General features: G+C 38.4%; 1 protein-coding gene across 4 annotated transcripts in view; it reads right to left on the bottom strand.

The window, feature by feature from the left end:
• Positions 1-552: 552 nt before the first annotated feature.
• Positions 553-16,419, bottom strand: part of LOC121282515 (plasma membrane calcium-transporting ATPase 1-like) — a 270,618-nt gene continuing 254,751 nt past the window's right edge. For all 4 annotated transcript variants that reach the window (XM_041196229.1, XM_041196230.1, XM_041196228.1 and 1 more), the window contains one exon: positions 553-9,376. In XM_041196229.1, coding sequence (XP_041052163.1) covers positions 9,071-9,376 — 306 coding nt within the window. In that variant the 3' untranslated portion in view covers positions 553-9,070. The remainder of the gene's footprint in view (positions 9,377-16,419) is intronic.

Genomic DNA, 16,419 nt, shown 5'->3' with positions numbered 1-16,419 from the left:
CATTTTCCAGTTCCGCTGAAATGTTAACTATTTCTCTCAGGATGCTGCCTGACCTGCTGAGTATTTCCAGCACTTTGTATTTATTTCACAGTAACCTTTTCCTATTGCACAATGTTTACATTATTAACCAAATTACTCAGTCATAATACATCTAATTAACTTCTGTAGAAATGAGTTCGCAGTGGCTGCTAACACAAAATAATGTGCAAATTGGATATTAGTTCAAATTTTGTTGCCAGTTCCACTCAGCAATTATATACGAAATGTTTAGTTTCTAGCCACAAAGCAAAGTTAAAGCAGCCACTGGATCCAGGGCACAATCCACTAGTAACTGAGACACACAATAGTTTTCCATTCCCCCAGATTCTTTATTTGTATTTACTCAACTGACATCTTTGTCTGAACTTTGCTCGACAGGAAAGGGAGAGACTGCATTCCACATGTTCATTTACTACAAAATGGTTTACACATCGTCCAAAACAAGACACATTCCACCAAAACACAGATTTAACTGAAGAGAAAATAAAAAGAACACAGTTACGGACCCATTTGCATAGTTCAAAATAAACAAAAAAAATGAGAGTTTATTTACAACAGGATAAAAAAGTTATCCATAAACAACTGATGGAGAAATATTTATTCTTTTCTTTTAATACACAAAGATTGCAGGATACATTATTCTTCATGATTCACAAATGCAGGCTGCTTGTAAAAAAATACTCTGAAGCTTCTAGAATCACGCATTTAAGGTTTGATAAATCATTGCCAATTTATTTCTTTAATTGTGTTTTTGCCTCTCAGCTGAATGTACTAGTCAGATTGTTGTGTGTTCTGGAAGAAGCTGTTTTGACTAATCATTCCATCACAAGAACCATATAAATACATGCAAAACATTTTACATAGAGGTTATGTCACTGGTAATAAGAGAAAAATATCAAAATGCAAGATAAAGCATCAGCACTCCAAGCTGAACTCTAATGTGGCAAACACACCAGGGTACATATTGCTCTGATCCACCACAGTAAGTCATGCATACCACATAATTATTCAGTCATTTTCTAAAATTTTTTAAGTTTTTCTTTTTTTTACAAAAATACCAGTGTGTATTACACTAGCTACTGGATATTTCATAATCTTGCTCTCTTCTGCTTTAAAAGAAATAGTTTAGCTTCACTAGTGTATTTATTGAAGGATGGAATTGTCCAGAACCAAAAAATACATTTTCTACATTCACTTGCGCAATGGAATTGCATCACACGACTTCCTTCCAAGTCTTATTTCATTTCTTTATACCACAATGCCTTCTCAACTGAGCAAGAACAAGTCCCATTGAATCAGTTGAAAGTGGACTACATGAATGTTGTCATGACACAGAAACTGATGCAACACTTTTGCCTTTTTCATTCAACACTTATTCTTGTTGAAAACACTTGGAACAAATTTTTTCATTGAAAATGATAAACTGTGGAGGCAGAAGAGTTGGATGTATTCTATTAACAGGATTCCCTTAGCTCCTAAATAAAAGGTGAAGAAAGGCAACCAAGATATTACACAACTTTTTAATAATGTGCGTCTGAAATTGCACCCAAGTCTGTGCTGTTTGCTTCATGAAGAGAGAGACACACATATACACAAAGGACACACACAATAGAGTTAAGAAGTATCCCATCTTTCAAGGCATAAGTTAGCGAAGCTGCACTATTTTTTAAACTTATCATCGAACAGGATATATACCTTTAAGCTACAGCACCATACATTTTATTCAATAACTTAAGCCATAGTGTTGTTTTTAAAACTTTTCTAGTGTTGCTTACTTTTAAATTAAGCCAAGAAGACTGAACATTTTATATATAGAAACAGAATTATACACAAAGCAAAATTCTCAGACAAGTTTTAATATCAACAAAATGTATATATAAAAAAACTTCAGAAATGAGCACAATTTTATTATGATAGCAAAGATGTCCCAAGTGACTGTCTATAGATAGGAAATAAAAATGTCTATCAATAATTATCAAATCAAGGACTTGTTACCAAGGTGATGACTCTGCATTGTGACACAAACATGCATATACGCTGTTGCATAATCCGTTGTCTCAATTTTTGTAAATTTATTTCCCGCTTAAACCAAAGGCTTCAAAAAAAATTAAGCAAACTGCAAGGATATTGGTTGTAAAGATTAAAGAGACTGAATAGAGGAAGAATCGGTCACTTACTTTGCCCGAGCTAATATCAGATTGAATGGAGAGAAAGTTTAGTGTCCTACATTCTAGTTCATTAACTTTAGAATTGTCTAAATCATACAAGTGTTTCTACTTTTAAGAGGTCAACATTTGTTGGTAGATTTCTTCTGAAATCCCATAATCTTTAACTGTAAGCATGGCTCGACAAAGTTTGAGTGCTTGTTGCTGATAAGCAACACAAGTGGCACACAGAAAAAGCTTTAACTTTTTTTGAAAAAATTCTAACCCACACAGACAACATCCAGATGCATTAGACACACATATATACATACATATATGTATATATATTAAACAAAAAAAAAATCACTTCTGGGCCAGGTGAAGGTTGATTGAAAACTCCTCAAAAAGCTGTCAGGAAACTGGCAGTCTACAATCACAAATGTGCCACCACTTTAGGTGGTTCTTTGCATTTACCTATCATTTACTATTACAGAGCAAGTCGGTCCTAAGTATTTGAATGTGCTACACAATCACTTGCTCCACAAGACCATACCTTTATGAAACTGGTAAGTAAAATGTACACTCTTCAAGCAGCTTACCTGACTAGGTAAAAAGGTGCTGGGGAAGACGAGGATCGTGAAAGCTTTTTATGCACAATCTAAAAAACAGTTTATAACATTTATGGTCCCAAAAACTGCGGAAATGTATCTCTTTCCATGTTAAAACAATAAATCTGAGGTGGATTCTTAGTGGAATCAAAATCTTTTTTCCAATCTGTTCTTTGTTTTGTTTTTGTAGTTATCACTCTAAACATACATAGGCATATAACTGATGTTATAAATAGAATACCTGGATGTAATACTGCTTTTATTTTGCTTCATAAGTCAGCCCACAACTCACAAAGAAAATAAAGCTACATTATATAGACCTATGACTATTTTCATTTCTGCCTCAGTATTGCCTCTCCTGTCTTACCCTGTGATGATTAATGTACAGATATCCCTCATCAAGCAGCCAGCCAAACTAAGTTGGGCCTGATGTGCTACGGGAAGGGCGGTAGATATCCAAAGTGATTTGTCTCTAACATTTGTTGAACACATCATCAGTTTAGTTCATTACAGAAATTATTGATTTAAAGGAAAATTTCAGCCCCTGGCATAACTTGTATTAATACACATCACAGTTCTGAACTGCACACTTCCCATCAAATTAATCTAATCTGTAAAGGTATATTGTTTTAAATTGGACATCTTCCCTCTGAGCAGCCAACAACTAGGATAGACAGAAAACCTGTGGTGTTCATTTATTCCGAAGTCATGATGTGGTCAATGTATAGAGTATCAATGTAGATAAGCATTGTTGTATCTTATGAAATTGGGATCAATTTAGTGATTGAAGACTTTGCTGTTACTAGTCCATCTGGACTCTTGAGGAGGAAAAAATGAACCAGCTCTTAAATTCAATTTAACAGCATGGTCTGGGAGAATATTATTGAAAATAGCTTCTAATAAGCTCTTCTATTGGAATCTGAAATTCTCTTTTTCAATAGTTTAGGGTCTTTGTGATTACACAGGAGATTTGTCTGGATCCAAGGAAATAAAGAAGTGAAAAATATAACTGGAGAGGCCAGCATCTCAAATCTGGACCAGAAAGATAGAAGGGTGGGAGATGAGAAGTCAGGTCAGATAATGAACAATTCTTGACATGCTGTGTGTGCAGGCTGTCTGACAATGACATTGATATTTATAAACACTGGAGGTGGTGAGGGTGGGGGGTGGGGTGGGGGAGGAGATTAGAGAAAAACTCAAGATTCTGTTTAAAAACAGCATCTTGACACAGTCAGATACAAATTCAAAGATTTTACCGGCGGTTTAATTTCACTGGGTAGAAGCAGCAAAGTTCGATTAGTTAAAAGCAAAACACTGCGGATGCTGGAAATCCAAAACAAAAATAAAAATACCTGGAAAAACTCAGCAGGTCTGGCAGCATCTGCGGAGAGGAACACAGTTAACGTTTCGAGTCCAGATGACTCTTCAACAAGCGCCAGATGTTAAAACACCTTCAGCCCTATGGTGAAAAATAGCAGTCAAGAAATGAGACTGGAGTTTGTATATTAATCATTAACCAGCTCTTTCTGCCAATCAATGAAGCCTCATGTTGCGGCCACTGTTAAAAGGAAACTCAGATTATGCTGTGGAGGCACATGACTTCACTTGTCACTTTTGAGACCTTTCACATGAAAGCAGCAACATAATTTAAGCTGAAAAATATCCTTGCTTTGAATATCTGAAAACAAAACTGAAAAGGTTTGCCAATTGTTTTTTTATTCTGACTGCCTCTCTAACATAATCTGCCCAGAGAAGACCTTTTGCAGTCATTTCTTAGCTGTACTGCACATTAATGCTCTAAGAGAGAAAATTTACCATTAAAAAAAGAAAAAAATTAATTGTCCATACTTCGTGAGGTCATACAGAAATGCAAATGCACACAAGGATAAATTGCTAATAAACCTCATGTACATGAAAATAAACTTTTCAACACTAGACAACTGTAATCAATTATCCTAATGTTTCTATGGGTCTGTGGAAATACACACATGCACAGATATTAACTGCAGTGGAAGATTAACGTCAACTCTTGGCCCATGTGTTATACTGACGCGATAGACTGAAGATGATGTACTTCAAGGATATTTGAATAAAAACAGGGGGAAATTAGCCTTCAAACCTGAAAACTGCATTCAGCATCAGAAAACTTAGCTCTTACTTAAGAACAGGACTCTTTTGTTTCACATAAGCTACAGTTTGTACTTTACAAGGGCAGCAGATGACAACCCCTGTACCATTGCCTGCATTGATGAGTTCCTGAAAACTCTCTCCATAAATAACAATTAACAGGCACCAAATACTAACTCTTCCACAAATTTGGAGCTATATGCCAATGTTTCAATCCAAAGGAAGATTAGTCATAACAATATCTTGCACTTCCAGCACACAAAATTTCATTCATTTTAATAAGTAATAACCGGACTTCTGATATGAACCTTCATGTTAACTTACTGACTTGCTTCTTTCATTCTGGAATCCCTCAGCACTGAAAGGCTGTTCTGTTGAAGCATTTGATTATGAAAGTGCCTTAATGCTGGTGCAATCGCATTGATTCATCCACAAAATAAAACTTATGGCAGAGACCCCAGGGGCTTTGTTTTCATTCTCGTACGGACCACTGAGCATCCACATCACTTTATGATTAGGGATTTCAAGACCTTTGGAACTCAAAACTAATCTTTGCAGATTTGGATAATGAGCTTTTGCTTCTGACACACTCCAAGTACTCATGCTTAGAGAAATTTAACATACGTGACACTGTTTGACTGCAGCAGATGTGGATATTACAGCTGCTGAATCAAACCTCAGTTAATTTTAATTCATTCTGCCCATCTTTACAGAGGTTAGGACCTACATTATAACACAACATTGTTATAAGCATACACATTAAGGATTAGTTTTTTCCCCCCAATTGAGGACATCAAACAATCGTTTCAAGCACTGTTATCTTTAACGGACACCCTACAATTTTCCCAGCTTATCACCTCTGTGGGAACATGAGGACAAGAGACTGTAAACCCAATTCAGCAGGGCCAGCCATACAGATTTCTCTGCAACGTTATCTGCCCAAATCTACAATTAAAAAGGCAAGGGCACCTTGTTTAAAAGGAAATAAATATCTTGTGATTCAGTGCTCCACTGTAAGATTGAGAAAAGTAAATTTAAAGGCTTTTCTTTAAAAAACTGAAATCCTTAAATGACCATCAACAGTAGCGCAGTAGTCAGATTAGTCACGGCACCTTCAGCAGCCAGCTAAACTCAATAGCTGAGCAGAAGTTGCAGATCAAGTGGGGTGCTTAGATGCAAAAGTCATTGTTTATATGAATCCACTTGAAGTGAAATCTTTAGGCAAATAAATGGAAAACGTTTAATACAAAAATTATTTACAGCATCTACTTCCTAGGCTCTTCCATTTAGGCTCCAAATTCAGCCAGTAACTTTAAACACTCAGCAACAGTGCTCTTAACCTCTCAGGATTAAATAAAGAGAGCTAAAGGTTTCAGTTTGTTGGTTAGGTTGTCGCAAAAGTATGTGTGCATTTTATATTCTCCAATTTCTTACTTACCAACAAAGACAGTTCCTCTTATCTGATATTACTATACTCCCTTTTCAACATTCCTGCAATGCAAGTGTGCAACGGCAACTAAACGGGAAAATGCATCTAATGAAGTTTTGCGACAATGGGCAGAGTTGTTTGAACACTAGCGAATCTATGTGAAGGACCTAGAACAATTTCCAACAGCTATAGGTTGCATCCTTTCTACGAACTATGTGGATAGTTCAACAACTTTGTTAGCAAGAAGTGGGCAGAAGAGATTTTGGTTTGGGTACACACAAATTAACCCAAAAGACACACGTAATGCACGGTGGTAAAAAGAAAGCATAGGTAAGTGAAAGCTGGACTGTGTCGTTCTTTAATAACTCAACATTACTCTATTAAAGCTGTAATATCCCTTTTTGATTGGGCTATGGAATATAATATTATGATCAAAGGTAAACTGTAACTCGTCTCTTTCTCTTGCTTACTTCAGTATTCAGTGTGAGATAAAATTGTTTTTTGCCTTTACAACTTATGAAAGGTACAGTGACCTTTAGAAATTAATTCTGGCAGCTGTCCTATGTTACACCCCCCATCTTAGTACTATGGGTGGGGGGGGGTAGGAGGAGGAGAGAAGCATCAGTATAGCATACAAAGCTTATGTTAGGGTAGTAAACACAAATACCAAAAATGTTAGGTAATTCTGTATTTGTCAATGTCTCAAAGATTTGAGTTAGGGAGATTATCAGAAATATTGCCTGTATGAAGTACTACATTTTACCTTTGCAGATGTGATCACTTGAAAGGGGGTGAGGGAGTAACTTTTGACAAATTGGAATTCAACGAGAATTGAAGCAGCTGACTAAATACAAAATCGAGAGCTATCATCTAAAAAACTCCACAGTCTCAAGTAACTGATCTGTACAGAGGATCTTTCCTCACTCAAATTTCTGTACTCAATGTTTGCATGATATTGTAAGCTTTAACTTGTTCATCAGCCATTTAGTGTTATAAGTTAATGCTGGAGCAAAAGGTCTGAATACTTGGTCACTTATTAACTCTCCTTCCTGGAAATTTCACAACTTTTATTGAGCCTTATTAAATTCCTTTGATCTTTACTCAGAGTGCTCGCTACTCTGGCTAAATGTCATTCATTGATCTCACTGAACTATGAAGACAGTGATGCATGGCCAATATTTTAGAAAGTATCATGTGTAAAACCAGATACAGGCAAGTGAACAGGTTAAATAGTTATGTAAATGAATGTGTTTGATGACATGGCAGATTTGCTACCTTTTTTTAAAAAAGCTTTGTGTGAACCTTTCACACATTTTCAAATGTTATATTTATACGCAATTATGCTTATCTCACTCTGCCTACCAGTTAAGTCAATAGTCTCCTTTTTATTCTAATTTAAGAGTATGTATCATAAGAAAGAATCCCAAATTAGAACTAAATAGACAATACTGCCAATGTAGAATTGCAGCCTCTGCAATAAGCTTTACAATGATAGGAGTAAATAAGCTGCCTGAAATGTACATTCCAAACCAAACTCTTACCAAATTGGTTATCCACTTCCATTGAAATAAGGTATAAATCCAAAAGAAAATTTAGAAGGTTGTTGATCTCAATTTCTCAGGAGACCTAAGTAGCTCTATCATACATTAGTTACATTATTGTGGGTCTGAAGGAATCACTGTCAATTGCCTCAATAGACTGTCAGTCTCAGACATTGGTCACCTTGCCAGAAGACAGAACACAGTTTCAGTTTGCATCTGATGTTGCCACACTACCAGCATATTGACAATGATTAGATTCTGCTTCCACTCAATTTTAATGGGAAGCTACAAGTCTGGCAGCCAGCAGCAACCATTAAAGAAATCTGTCACCCTGCCGAACCAAAAATCACAAGTACACAATTTCTCTCGCCTCCGCTCTCCAGCCCCAAATTGTCTAAAGTTGCTGATCTTAAGATTGTTTCGAAAGGATTTTGAGCAGTTTTCCAGGACTGTAGCATTGCTGCTGACCGCTTCATCAGGCGGCCTATTATAGACATGCATCACACCTTGCCAGGAGACAAAAAGACAATTTAGTGATGTCAAGCACACATCCAGCAAGTTGAAATTTAGGAGACATTCCGTTTTGTGTAATTCAGTGAAATGATGGAAGTCACTTAGCAGCTGGCTGCAAAAAAATGTGAAATTGGTTAAAATCAGGCCACATCCAACTAGCAATCAATTCTTTAAATAAGTTAAAGTCTTTCCTCCCTGCCACCCCTTACACAACCCAGACTATGGAATCAAATCCAGTTTGTCATATTGGAAACTACAGACTCCAGAAAATACATGTGAAAGCTTTTTTTTTGCATAGCACTTCACCATTATTGAAATTTGTGGCCCGTCCAATTTAAACAAATTGAAACTGAAGTCTCGTAAACTTCAAAGTGCTGGTGATAATAGTAGTAAAAGCCTTTATAAATTACTCTTAACTATTATTATTCTGCACATCCTTCTGGTATGATCGGTTGGCCTGTTTTAAAACCTTAGATGGCATTTCATGTTTAAATGACAGTGCCAGAAACATTCCTTCACCCTACATAAGATGCTTTAGGATCTGAGGATTTCCCATCAATTTGCCAACTAACATACAATTTTTTTGCTTCCTGCAAGACAAGACAAAATAGTGTGAAAGCTGCAAGTTCAAAAGATTGGAGCTCAAGGTGAGGTGGGGGGGGTGGGGGGTCAGACTGACGTCTCCAGACTGTGTAGGGGGCTCCCTGGAGCGGAAGAGGCAAGCTTGCTAGCGTCTGTGAAGGGGAGGCTAATTCCACTGTCAACGGCATTGTTATTCTTATTGGGTGGGCTTGGGGCACCACAGTTGGCAAGTCCATTGATCTCTACGTCAGTCTCATCAATCAGTGGGATCCGAGGCTCGTCATCTTCCATTCCGAATTCTGGGTGGGTCATGAAGTTGTGGATGGAGCTTCGAGATTCCGGTTTTTCTATCCCCTCATACAAGGAACTACGGAACGCATTCACCACTTTGATCTGTAGGGCAGAGGAGTTAAAAAAGAAAGTTAGAAAAACATTTGCTCTTGGTGATAAACAGTGGGATTGTTTTTGGCAGACAGTGTGCTGTGAGAATGGAGATCATACATGTTGTCGATATTAAGTGGTCAGGACTGAGTGCAGTGGAAGCTGTAAATAAAAAGGCACGCTGGAAATGTAACTTGTGACAAATGGAGAAAAAATAAAATTAGTTGTTCAACAAAAAACTTCCAACAAAGATATGGCTTTTCCATGCTTGTATGGAGACTATACTTAAAATAGGCAATGCCTGATTTTGAGGACAACAAATTGGTTGTTTAGCGACATCCCATTCTTAAGCTAAATAGCTTAAAACTTCTTTTATCAGCAAAATTTAGAACAAAGTTCCTGACGGCAGCCGAAGGCGAGAACATCTGAATAGGTCACTAGCAAACTAAAAAAAAGTGGAGGCGTCTCATTATAAAACCCAATTTGACATCAAGATTTAGGACATTAAAAGGAGCTTTTAAAAAGCACAAACAGAATTGGGGGAAACAAAAGAAAAAAAAAAGCCAAAAATGAAGAGAGACTCAGATGCACTACTACCTACACAAGAGAACAAAAATAGGTGAAACATGTTGGTAGAAATGATATGGGTGAAAGAATCAATTTGAAAAGATTTAACTAGCAAAGGGGAATTTCTCCTCAAAATGTTTTTGACTTCCATCCCTCCTCTCAACCAAACCTGAAAATGTGGTGCACAACTTCACAACTGAAAGGGTGACCAAATGGCCAGAATTAAAGCCTCTGTCCACAGTGTTTATAAGTGAGGTGACGTTAGGCTCTCCCCCCCAACCCCTCTTCATGTGAAGGGATACAAGTAGCCTAACTAGGAACTATGAAACAACTATAACTATATAACTAGGTATATATAACTATATAACTATATAACTAGGCATTAGCCTGGATGTAAAGACTGGATTCTTGAAAAACTCACTCACATCTTACCACTCCATGATACAACATACTGGAGTACCAAAGCCCAGGTGTACCATTGATATCACTTTTGAGGTTAATCAATGCTGTTAACACATTCCTATGGTTTAAGTGCATTCACAGGCTAACACAGGGGATTAAATGCTAGTCACAGCATTTGTTATACACACACACACACACACACACACACACACACACACCACAAATTTGTACAGAATGGTAGAAGGTAATCCAAGAAATGTAGGGCATTAAATGGGTAGTGTTAAGACATAAAACTAAATAAATGACAGAAATTAACAGAAAACTAGTGTATTGGATTCTATAATAAGCAGACAGAGATACAAATGAGTATAAATGGATGGCATGGTAGACACTAAGTTTTACTTTTCCATCTGGAGGGGGTCCACCAACAGCTGCAATTGCCATTCTAAAGATGTGAGCACTGGATTACAGTGAAGATACCATTTACTGCACTGAAATAAAATGGACCAAAAATCACTTAAGTTGGACGTTGCCTTTTAAAGCAAAGTGTAAGAATGCATCACTTCAACAGTGAAGACATGGGGGGGGGGGGGGGGGCGTGAGGAGGGGGGGGCGGAAATTACCACTATCCAACTAAACTATACAACACAATGGAACCATGATGCATAACAACCAAGAGTCCAGTCTTCCCATGCTAGTCATCAAAATAACTTTTTGCATGGTAGATAATTTTATTGGTAAAACCAGCAGGACAAGCTGAACTTCACAACACACAAGCTCACCATCAGCAAGACACAAGCATGCAGTGCAGCAGAGAAGGCAATGTGTAAACATTCGAGTATAGGCCCAATATTCCATTCTGCAGCATGTTTAGGGCTCTCTCAAAAGGCTACAGCTGCAAACTTGTTGAACCAAAGCAAATCTCTAAAAGACTGGCTTCACCTGGAGGAGCCATGTCATACAACAGTCTGCGGCTTGGACATTATGCGTCTCTTGGCGCACCTTTTTGACACCTTCTTCCGTAGCTTGTGTCAAGTGAAGATGAGAAAACTAGGTCAGCCCAACAAATTCTGCAAACTAAACACTATTAGAATGATTGGGGGAGTGGGGGGGGGGGGGGGGGGTGTAATTGGATACACATTCTGAGAAGATCAGATCAATAAGAAATCAGCAATACATACATTGGATAAAGATTGACTGTTAAGAGCATTAGATAAAATAGCTGTTAGTGAGCAATAAAAAAGCCATGGAGTAAATAGCCTCAGCCCAAATCGGTCCATTTACTGTATTATTCTTGGGGAGGATTTGTGCTATTGGAAAGATAGTTTGTGCATCTTTGCTTCTTGTGCTGCATTGAATTGAAGAGTGAACTCATCTGGGATTTAATTATGATTTATTACACCATTTTCACCGTGCATAGCTTAAAATCTAAGTTGATGAAGTTAGTGCATCAGGAAGATGTGGAATTCTTTGGATCAGACTCACCACCTTTCCCTACATCCCCCCCCACACCCACCTAAAGGCACCAAAAATATGTAATACAGACTTTAGCCCTTATCCTCCTGTTATGTGAGGAAAATTAAACGCAATAATGTAACCATATGCTGATTTCTTTCAACCCTCATCTGTGACAAATAAGCTGAAATGGAATGGAAACTAGTCTAATATTACTACAATAAGTCCTTGTTTAACGTCGACTCACTTAACATTGTTTCACTTTAATGTTGTTACATTAAGTAGTGTCAACATATCAGTTTAACCTTGTCAGTTTCAATTTAACATTATTTACCACAGATTTCCTCTTCTATGGCCTGTCTGCTCACATGACATTTCCTGCAGGGCTTCCACCCTCCAATCCCTCTTCTTCCCACTCCCGACCTTGCCGTGACCCCCACTTGTCTCCAAGCCTCTCCTCTTACCCAAGTCCTCAGCGTCTGTTCTTCAATGGCTCCCGACTCCTGCTTCTAGCTCCGCTCCTGAATTCACACTAAGTCCTGGGCTCCATCTGGAAGTTGTTCAGTACAGGTCGCTGCTAGCGGCACTGACTAACTTCTGCCACTAGATGGAGTCTGGTCAAGCTAAAAGTACAGTGTACCGAGGAGATGACAGGGTACTGTAATTGGTACTGTGCTTTTTAAGAGGAATTTAATTTGTATATTGCATTTCTTTTATACTTAGTGACATATTTTATTTCACAAGTTAGTCCAGCTAGGAATGCACAATGCTGCACATGTACGATACAGTATTTCAACTTGTACATGGTTTTTCCAGACAAGAAATGGCCGAAGGAACCTAACTCTGGCTTTAACATCGATCCCTGTGGGAACCCATGATTCACTCAAAAGTTACGATTTTCAGGAATGTAACTTCAACTTTAAGTGAGGACTTACAGTACTGTACTTTAGGGCTGGCTGCTGGCTTAGCTATTGTGCTTCTGGCCAAATCAGTTAAGTTTATTTTTATTCTTTCATGAGATGTGAGCATCGCTGGCAAGGCCAGCCTTTGCTGCCCATCCTTAATTGCCCTCGAACTGAGTGGTTTGTTTAGGCCATTTCAGAGAGCAGTCAAGAGTCAACCACGTTGCTGTGGGTCTGGAGTCACATGTAGGCCAGACCAGGTAAGGAAGACAGATTTCCTTCCCTAAAGGACATTAGTGAACCAGTTGGGTTTTTACAACAACAATCCACCGCAGTTTCATGGTCACCACAACTTAGACTAGCTTCATATTCCAGACTTAATTGAATTTAAAATCCACTAGCTCCGTGATGGGATTTGAATCCATGTCCCCAGAGCATTAGTCTGGGCCTATGGTTTACTAGTCCAGTGATATTACCAACATCTCTCCTCAGTTAAGCTGACTCTTATAGACAGTCAGGAAAATGTTTTCCTTTTAAAAAAAAAGGAAGAAAAATTGGTTGACAAAGTGGCATTTCAGCAAACAAAAAAATCTCAGTCTCGAGGAAGATTCCACAATTACAACAAAAACAACTTAACAATTTGATTTTACAGATCCTGCTTCCTAATCAGTAATGACCAAGTGTCTGGGAATCCCTGGACACTAAAAGTTAATGATCTTACTTGTAAGAGTCAAGATTTTCATTAGCTAGAGTTATGTATGCCATCAGCCTCTTAGTCTTCATGTTTATTCCTATTCATGTCAACTCTTCAATCTTATTCTCAGTGTCTACGTCTTCTTCTGGGAAATGTTACATTCAATTATGTTGAAGATCATCCAGCTACTTTTCCAATGCCTGCACCATTGTCTTTATATCAATATTTAAGCCTAACCTACGATTAATATAGTTTTCAACAAGTTCTTCAAGAGTTCCTGCTGCTTATCTGTTTATGATGATAAAAAGTATTTTCTCTGGTGGGGAAATCCAGAACAAGGGGGCTTAATCTTAAAATTAGAGTGAGGCCATTGAAGTATGAAGTCAGGAAACACTTTTTCCACACAATGGGTTGCAGAAATGTGGAACTACCTCCCCCACAAGGCAAAGAATGCTGCATCAATTACATTTTCAAGACTGTGATCGACACATTTTTGTTAGATAAGAATATCAGGGAATATGCAGCAAATGACCAGATCAGCCATGATCTAACAGGACAACAGGACAGGTTGAAGGACTGAATGGCATATTCTCATTCCTAAGATACCCTTGGAACATAGTCTTGAATACTTTGGTGAATAATTTTTAGTAACCTGAAAAAGGTTTGCTCTATTGTTCTTTTAAATGAATTATCTTACAATCTTTCAGAAAAACTGCTCATGGTTACCCATTTTCTTCTCAAACCACTTGTGCTATAACTAAAGGTTCATATAACTTTCAAAACAGTGACCCAGGGAAGTAGACTTCCTTTCAATAGAAATTATTTTCATTAACCAAATGTACTCCACTCAAAATCATCAAATTCCTAAATTCCCAGATGTTTTCAGTGCACAAAATCTTCATTTCTCTTACGGTGCAATGGTTAAATCAGTATATCCTCACCTCAATTCCCTTAGATGGGGCAGTGAAAATCCAGTTTTCTTCAATATTAGTTTCTTCCTACAAGTCTAACCAATAGCCATCGCACCTTAACCTCGATAGTTTTATCTTTTGTTGTTATCTATCGGCATTTGTTGCCTTATGCTGCCTTGACCTCAAACAGAACTCTTCCATACATTCCATTCATGAATTTGCCTTCAAGCAACTCTTTTTCCTCTTCTCTCGATGAATGATCCTTCCCATAAGTCTTGCCAAAGTCCAATTCCCTCTTAGATTTGAATACTGCTCCCTTATCTGGGATTGCTCAAAAAACTTCTCTAATGATAAAAGGCACAAAGAAAAACCTTGCCTGATTTGTAATATTTTCAAATCTTTAGGCTCTGCTCCCACATCAGTTGCAACCTCTCATTTTTCTCCACTCCTTCAGTTCAGGCCACCTTCTTCTGCCCCCTCCCATAACTGCTACACCCCACAATAAAAACCTCTTGGTCAGAACTTGTGACGTTAAAAAAAAAGACGCCATGTTGAACTAAATTTTTAGCTTTAATTAATTGAAATCCTGTGAAGATCTATTTTCTTTGGAGGATATTAATGAGATACAACATCATGTAAAAGAGAAAAAATATCTTCCCTTCTACCACTTTTCTTCCTCTCCTCCTTTTATAAAAACAATGACTTAGTTAATTTTCCCATGTTTTACCCAATTAACCATTGTTCATGATGTAGAAGCCTCATCATCTGGTTATTCAACATTACAGCCAGACAGGTTCTGGGGTCTTCACATCCATACAGACAAAACAGAGGAGAATTAATAGATACTGATCATCATGTGTTCCAGGTCCTGACTGGCACTTTAATATCTCTGCTTTTGAGGCAAACTGCAGTTCCTCTTGCCTCTGATAAGCCAACAGAGAACAACAAGGATGGTGGGGGATGGGTGCCATATCAAACCTGGAACCTTCATGCAGGGCCAGGGAGAGAAACCATAGGCCCTGGTGCTTCTCCTATTTCCGGGCCTCTTATTACCTTAATAAACCCCTCACCAATACAGCATCTGGCACACTTTGCATCAGAAGTGTGTGCATGTGCTGCAAACACCATTTCAGAACTTTAAGGGATCTCACACCCAAAAATCCAATTTCTCCCTCAGCATCTGGTTCTTTGTTTGTGAATCTTGCTCAGTGCAAATTGGATGTCAGAATTCCCAACATCATAACACTTACTGTAAAAGTTTTTCACAAGAGCTGAGAAAAGGACTTTGTGAGGTTGTGGAAAGCATTCTGTAAACCAACTAGCAAGCAAAGTTGCATCAGGGACAGACCATCAAGGGAGGAGATCGGGAAGGGTCTTGTGGGGATAAGCTTAACGTAGGGGCATTATGTCCTTTATGTTATCTTGTGCTCCAAAGTCTAGCTAGCTCTGAAGAATGAAGAAAGCACCCAAAGGCACAACACCCAACAGAAACCGAACAGCCAACAAGGCAGGCAAGAAAGGAAGGACTGGGGAATCCACCACATCCTACTCACCCAACGACAGCTGTTTTCCAGAACAGAAATCATTGGCCAAGTAGTCTGTCAATTGGGATGGTCTCCATGCAAGATTGGCTGTGGTGTCCAAAGCAGCCCATCTGGCACATGGACCATCCTGACTGACAGGCTGCTCAGCCAATGATTGCTGGTCTTCTGGCAGTGAGCCTAAGACCCCTAGAGCACGGGCCCCAAGTGTTTTGCACCTTGTACACCCCCTCTCCCAGGCTCTGTTGATCAGTGGAAGCAACGTGCTTTGGACAGAGATTCATGATCCAATATTCAACAGGTCAGATCAATTGCCATATTCAGTTGTAAACACTGGGGTACAATTAAACAACTGACAGAAGGAGGACACCCCATGAACATCCCCATCCTCATCCTCATAGAAGGGAGTGCCCAGCACATCAATGCACAAGATGGTTAAGTGCACTGGATACAGAAAAAGGCTATGGGCCCTGCCAACATCTCAGCTGTAGTACCGAAGACTTGGGCTCCAGAAATAGAAATTGTGTTTTTAAAAAATTACTTTCTAGAGTTACTTCACATACCTTGAAAGAAAATCATTCTT

Source organism: Carcharodon carcharias, chromosome 9 (assembly GCF_017639515.1).
Source record: "Carcharodon carcharias isolate sCarCar2 chromosome 9, sCarCar2.pri, whole genome shotgun sequence".
NCBI classification, from domain to species: domain Eukaryota; kingdom Metazoa; phylum Chordata; class Chondrichthyes; order Lamniformes; family Lamnidae; genus Carcharodon; species Carcharodon carcharias.
The sequence above is the reverse complement of the archived record's forward strand: the minus strand, read 5'-3'. Positions and strand labels throughout refer to the sequence as shown.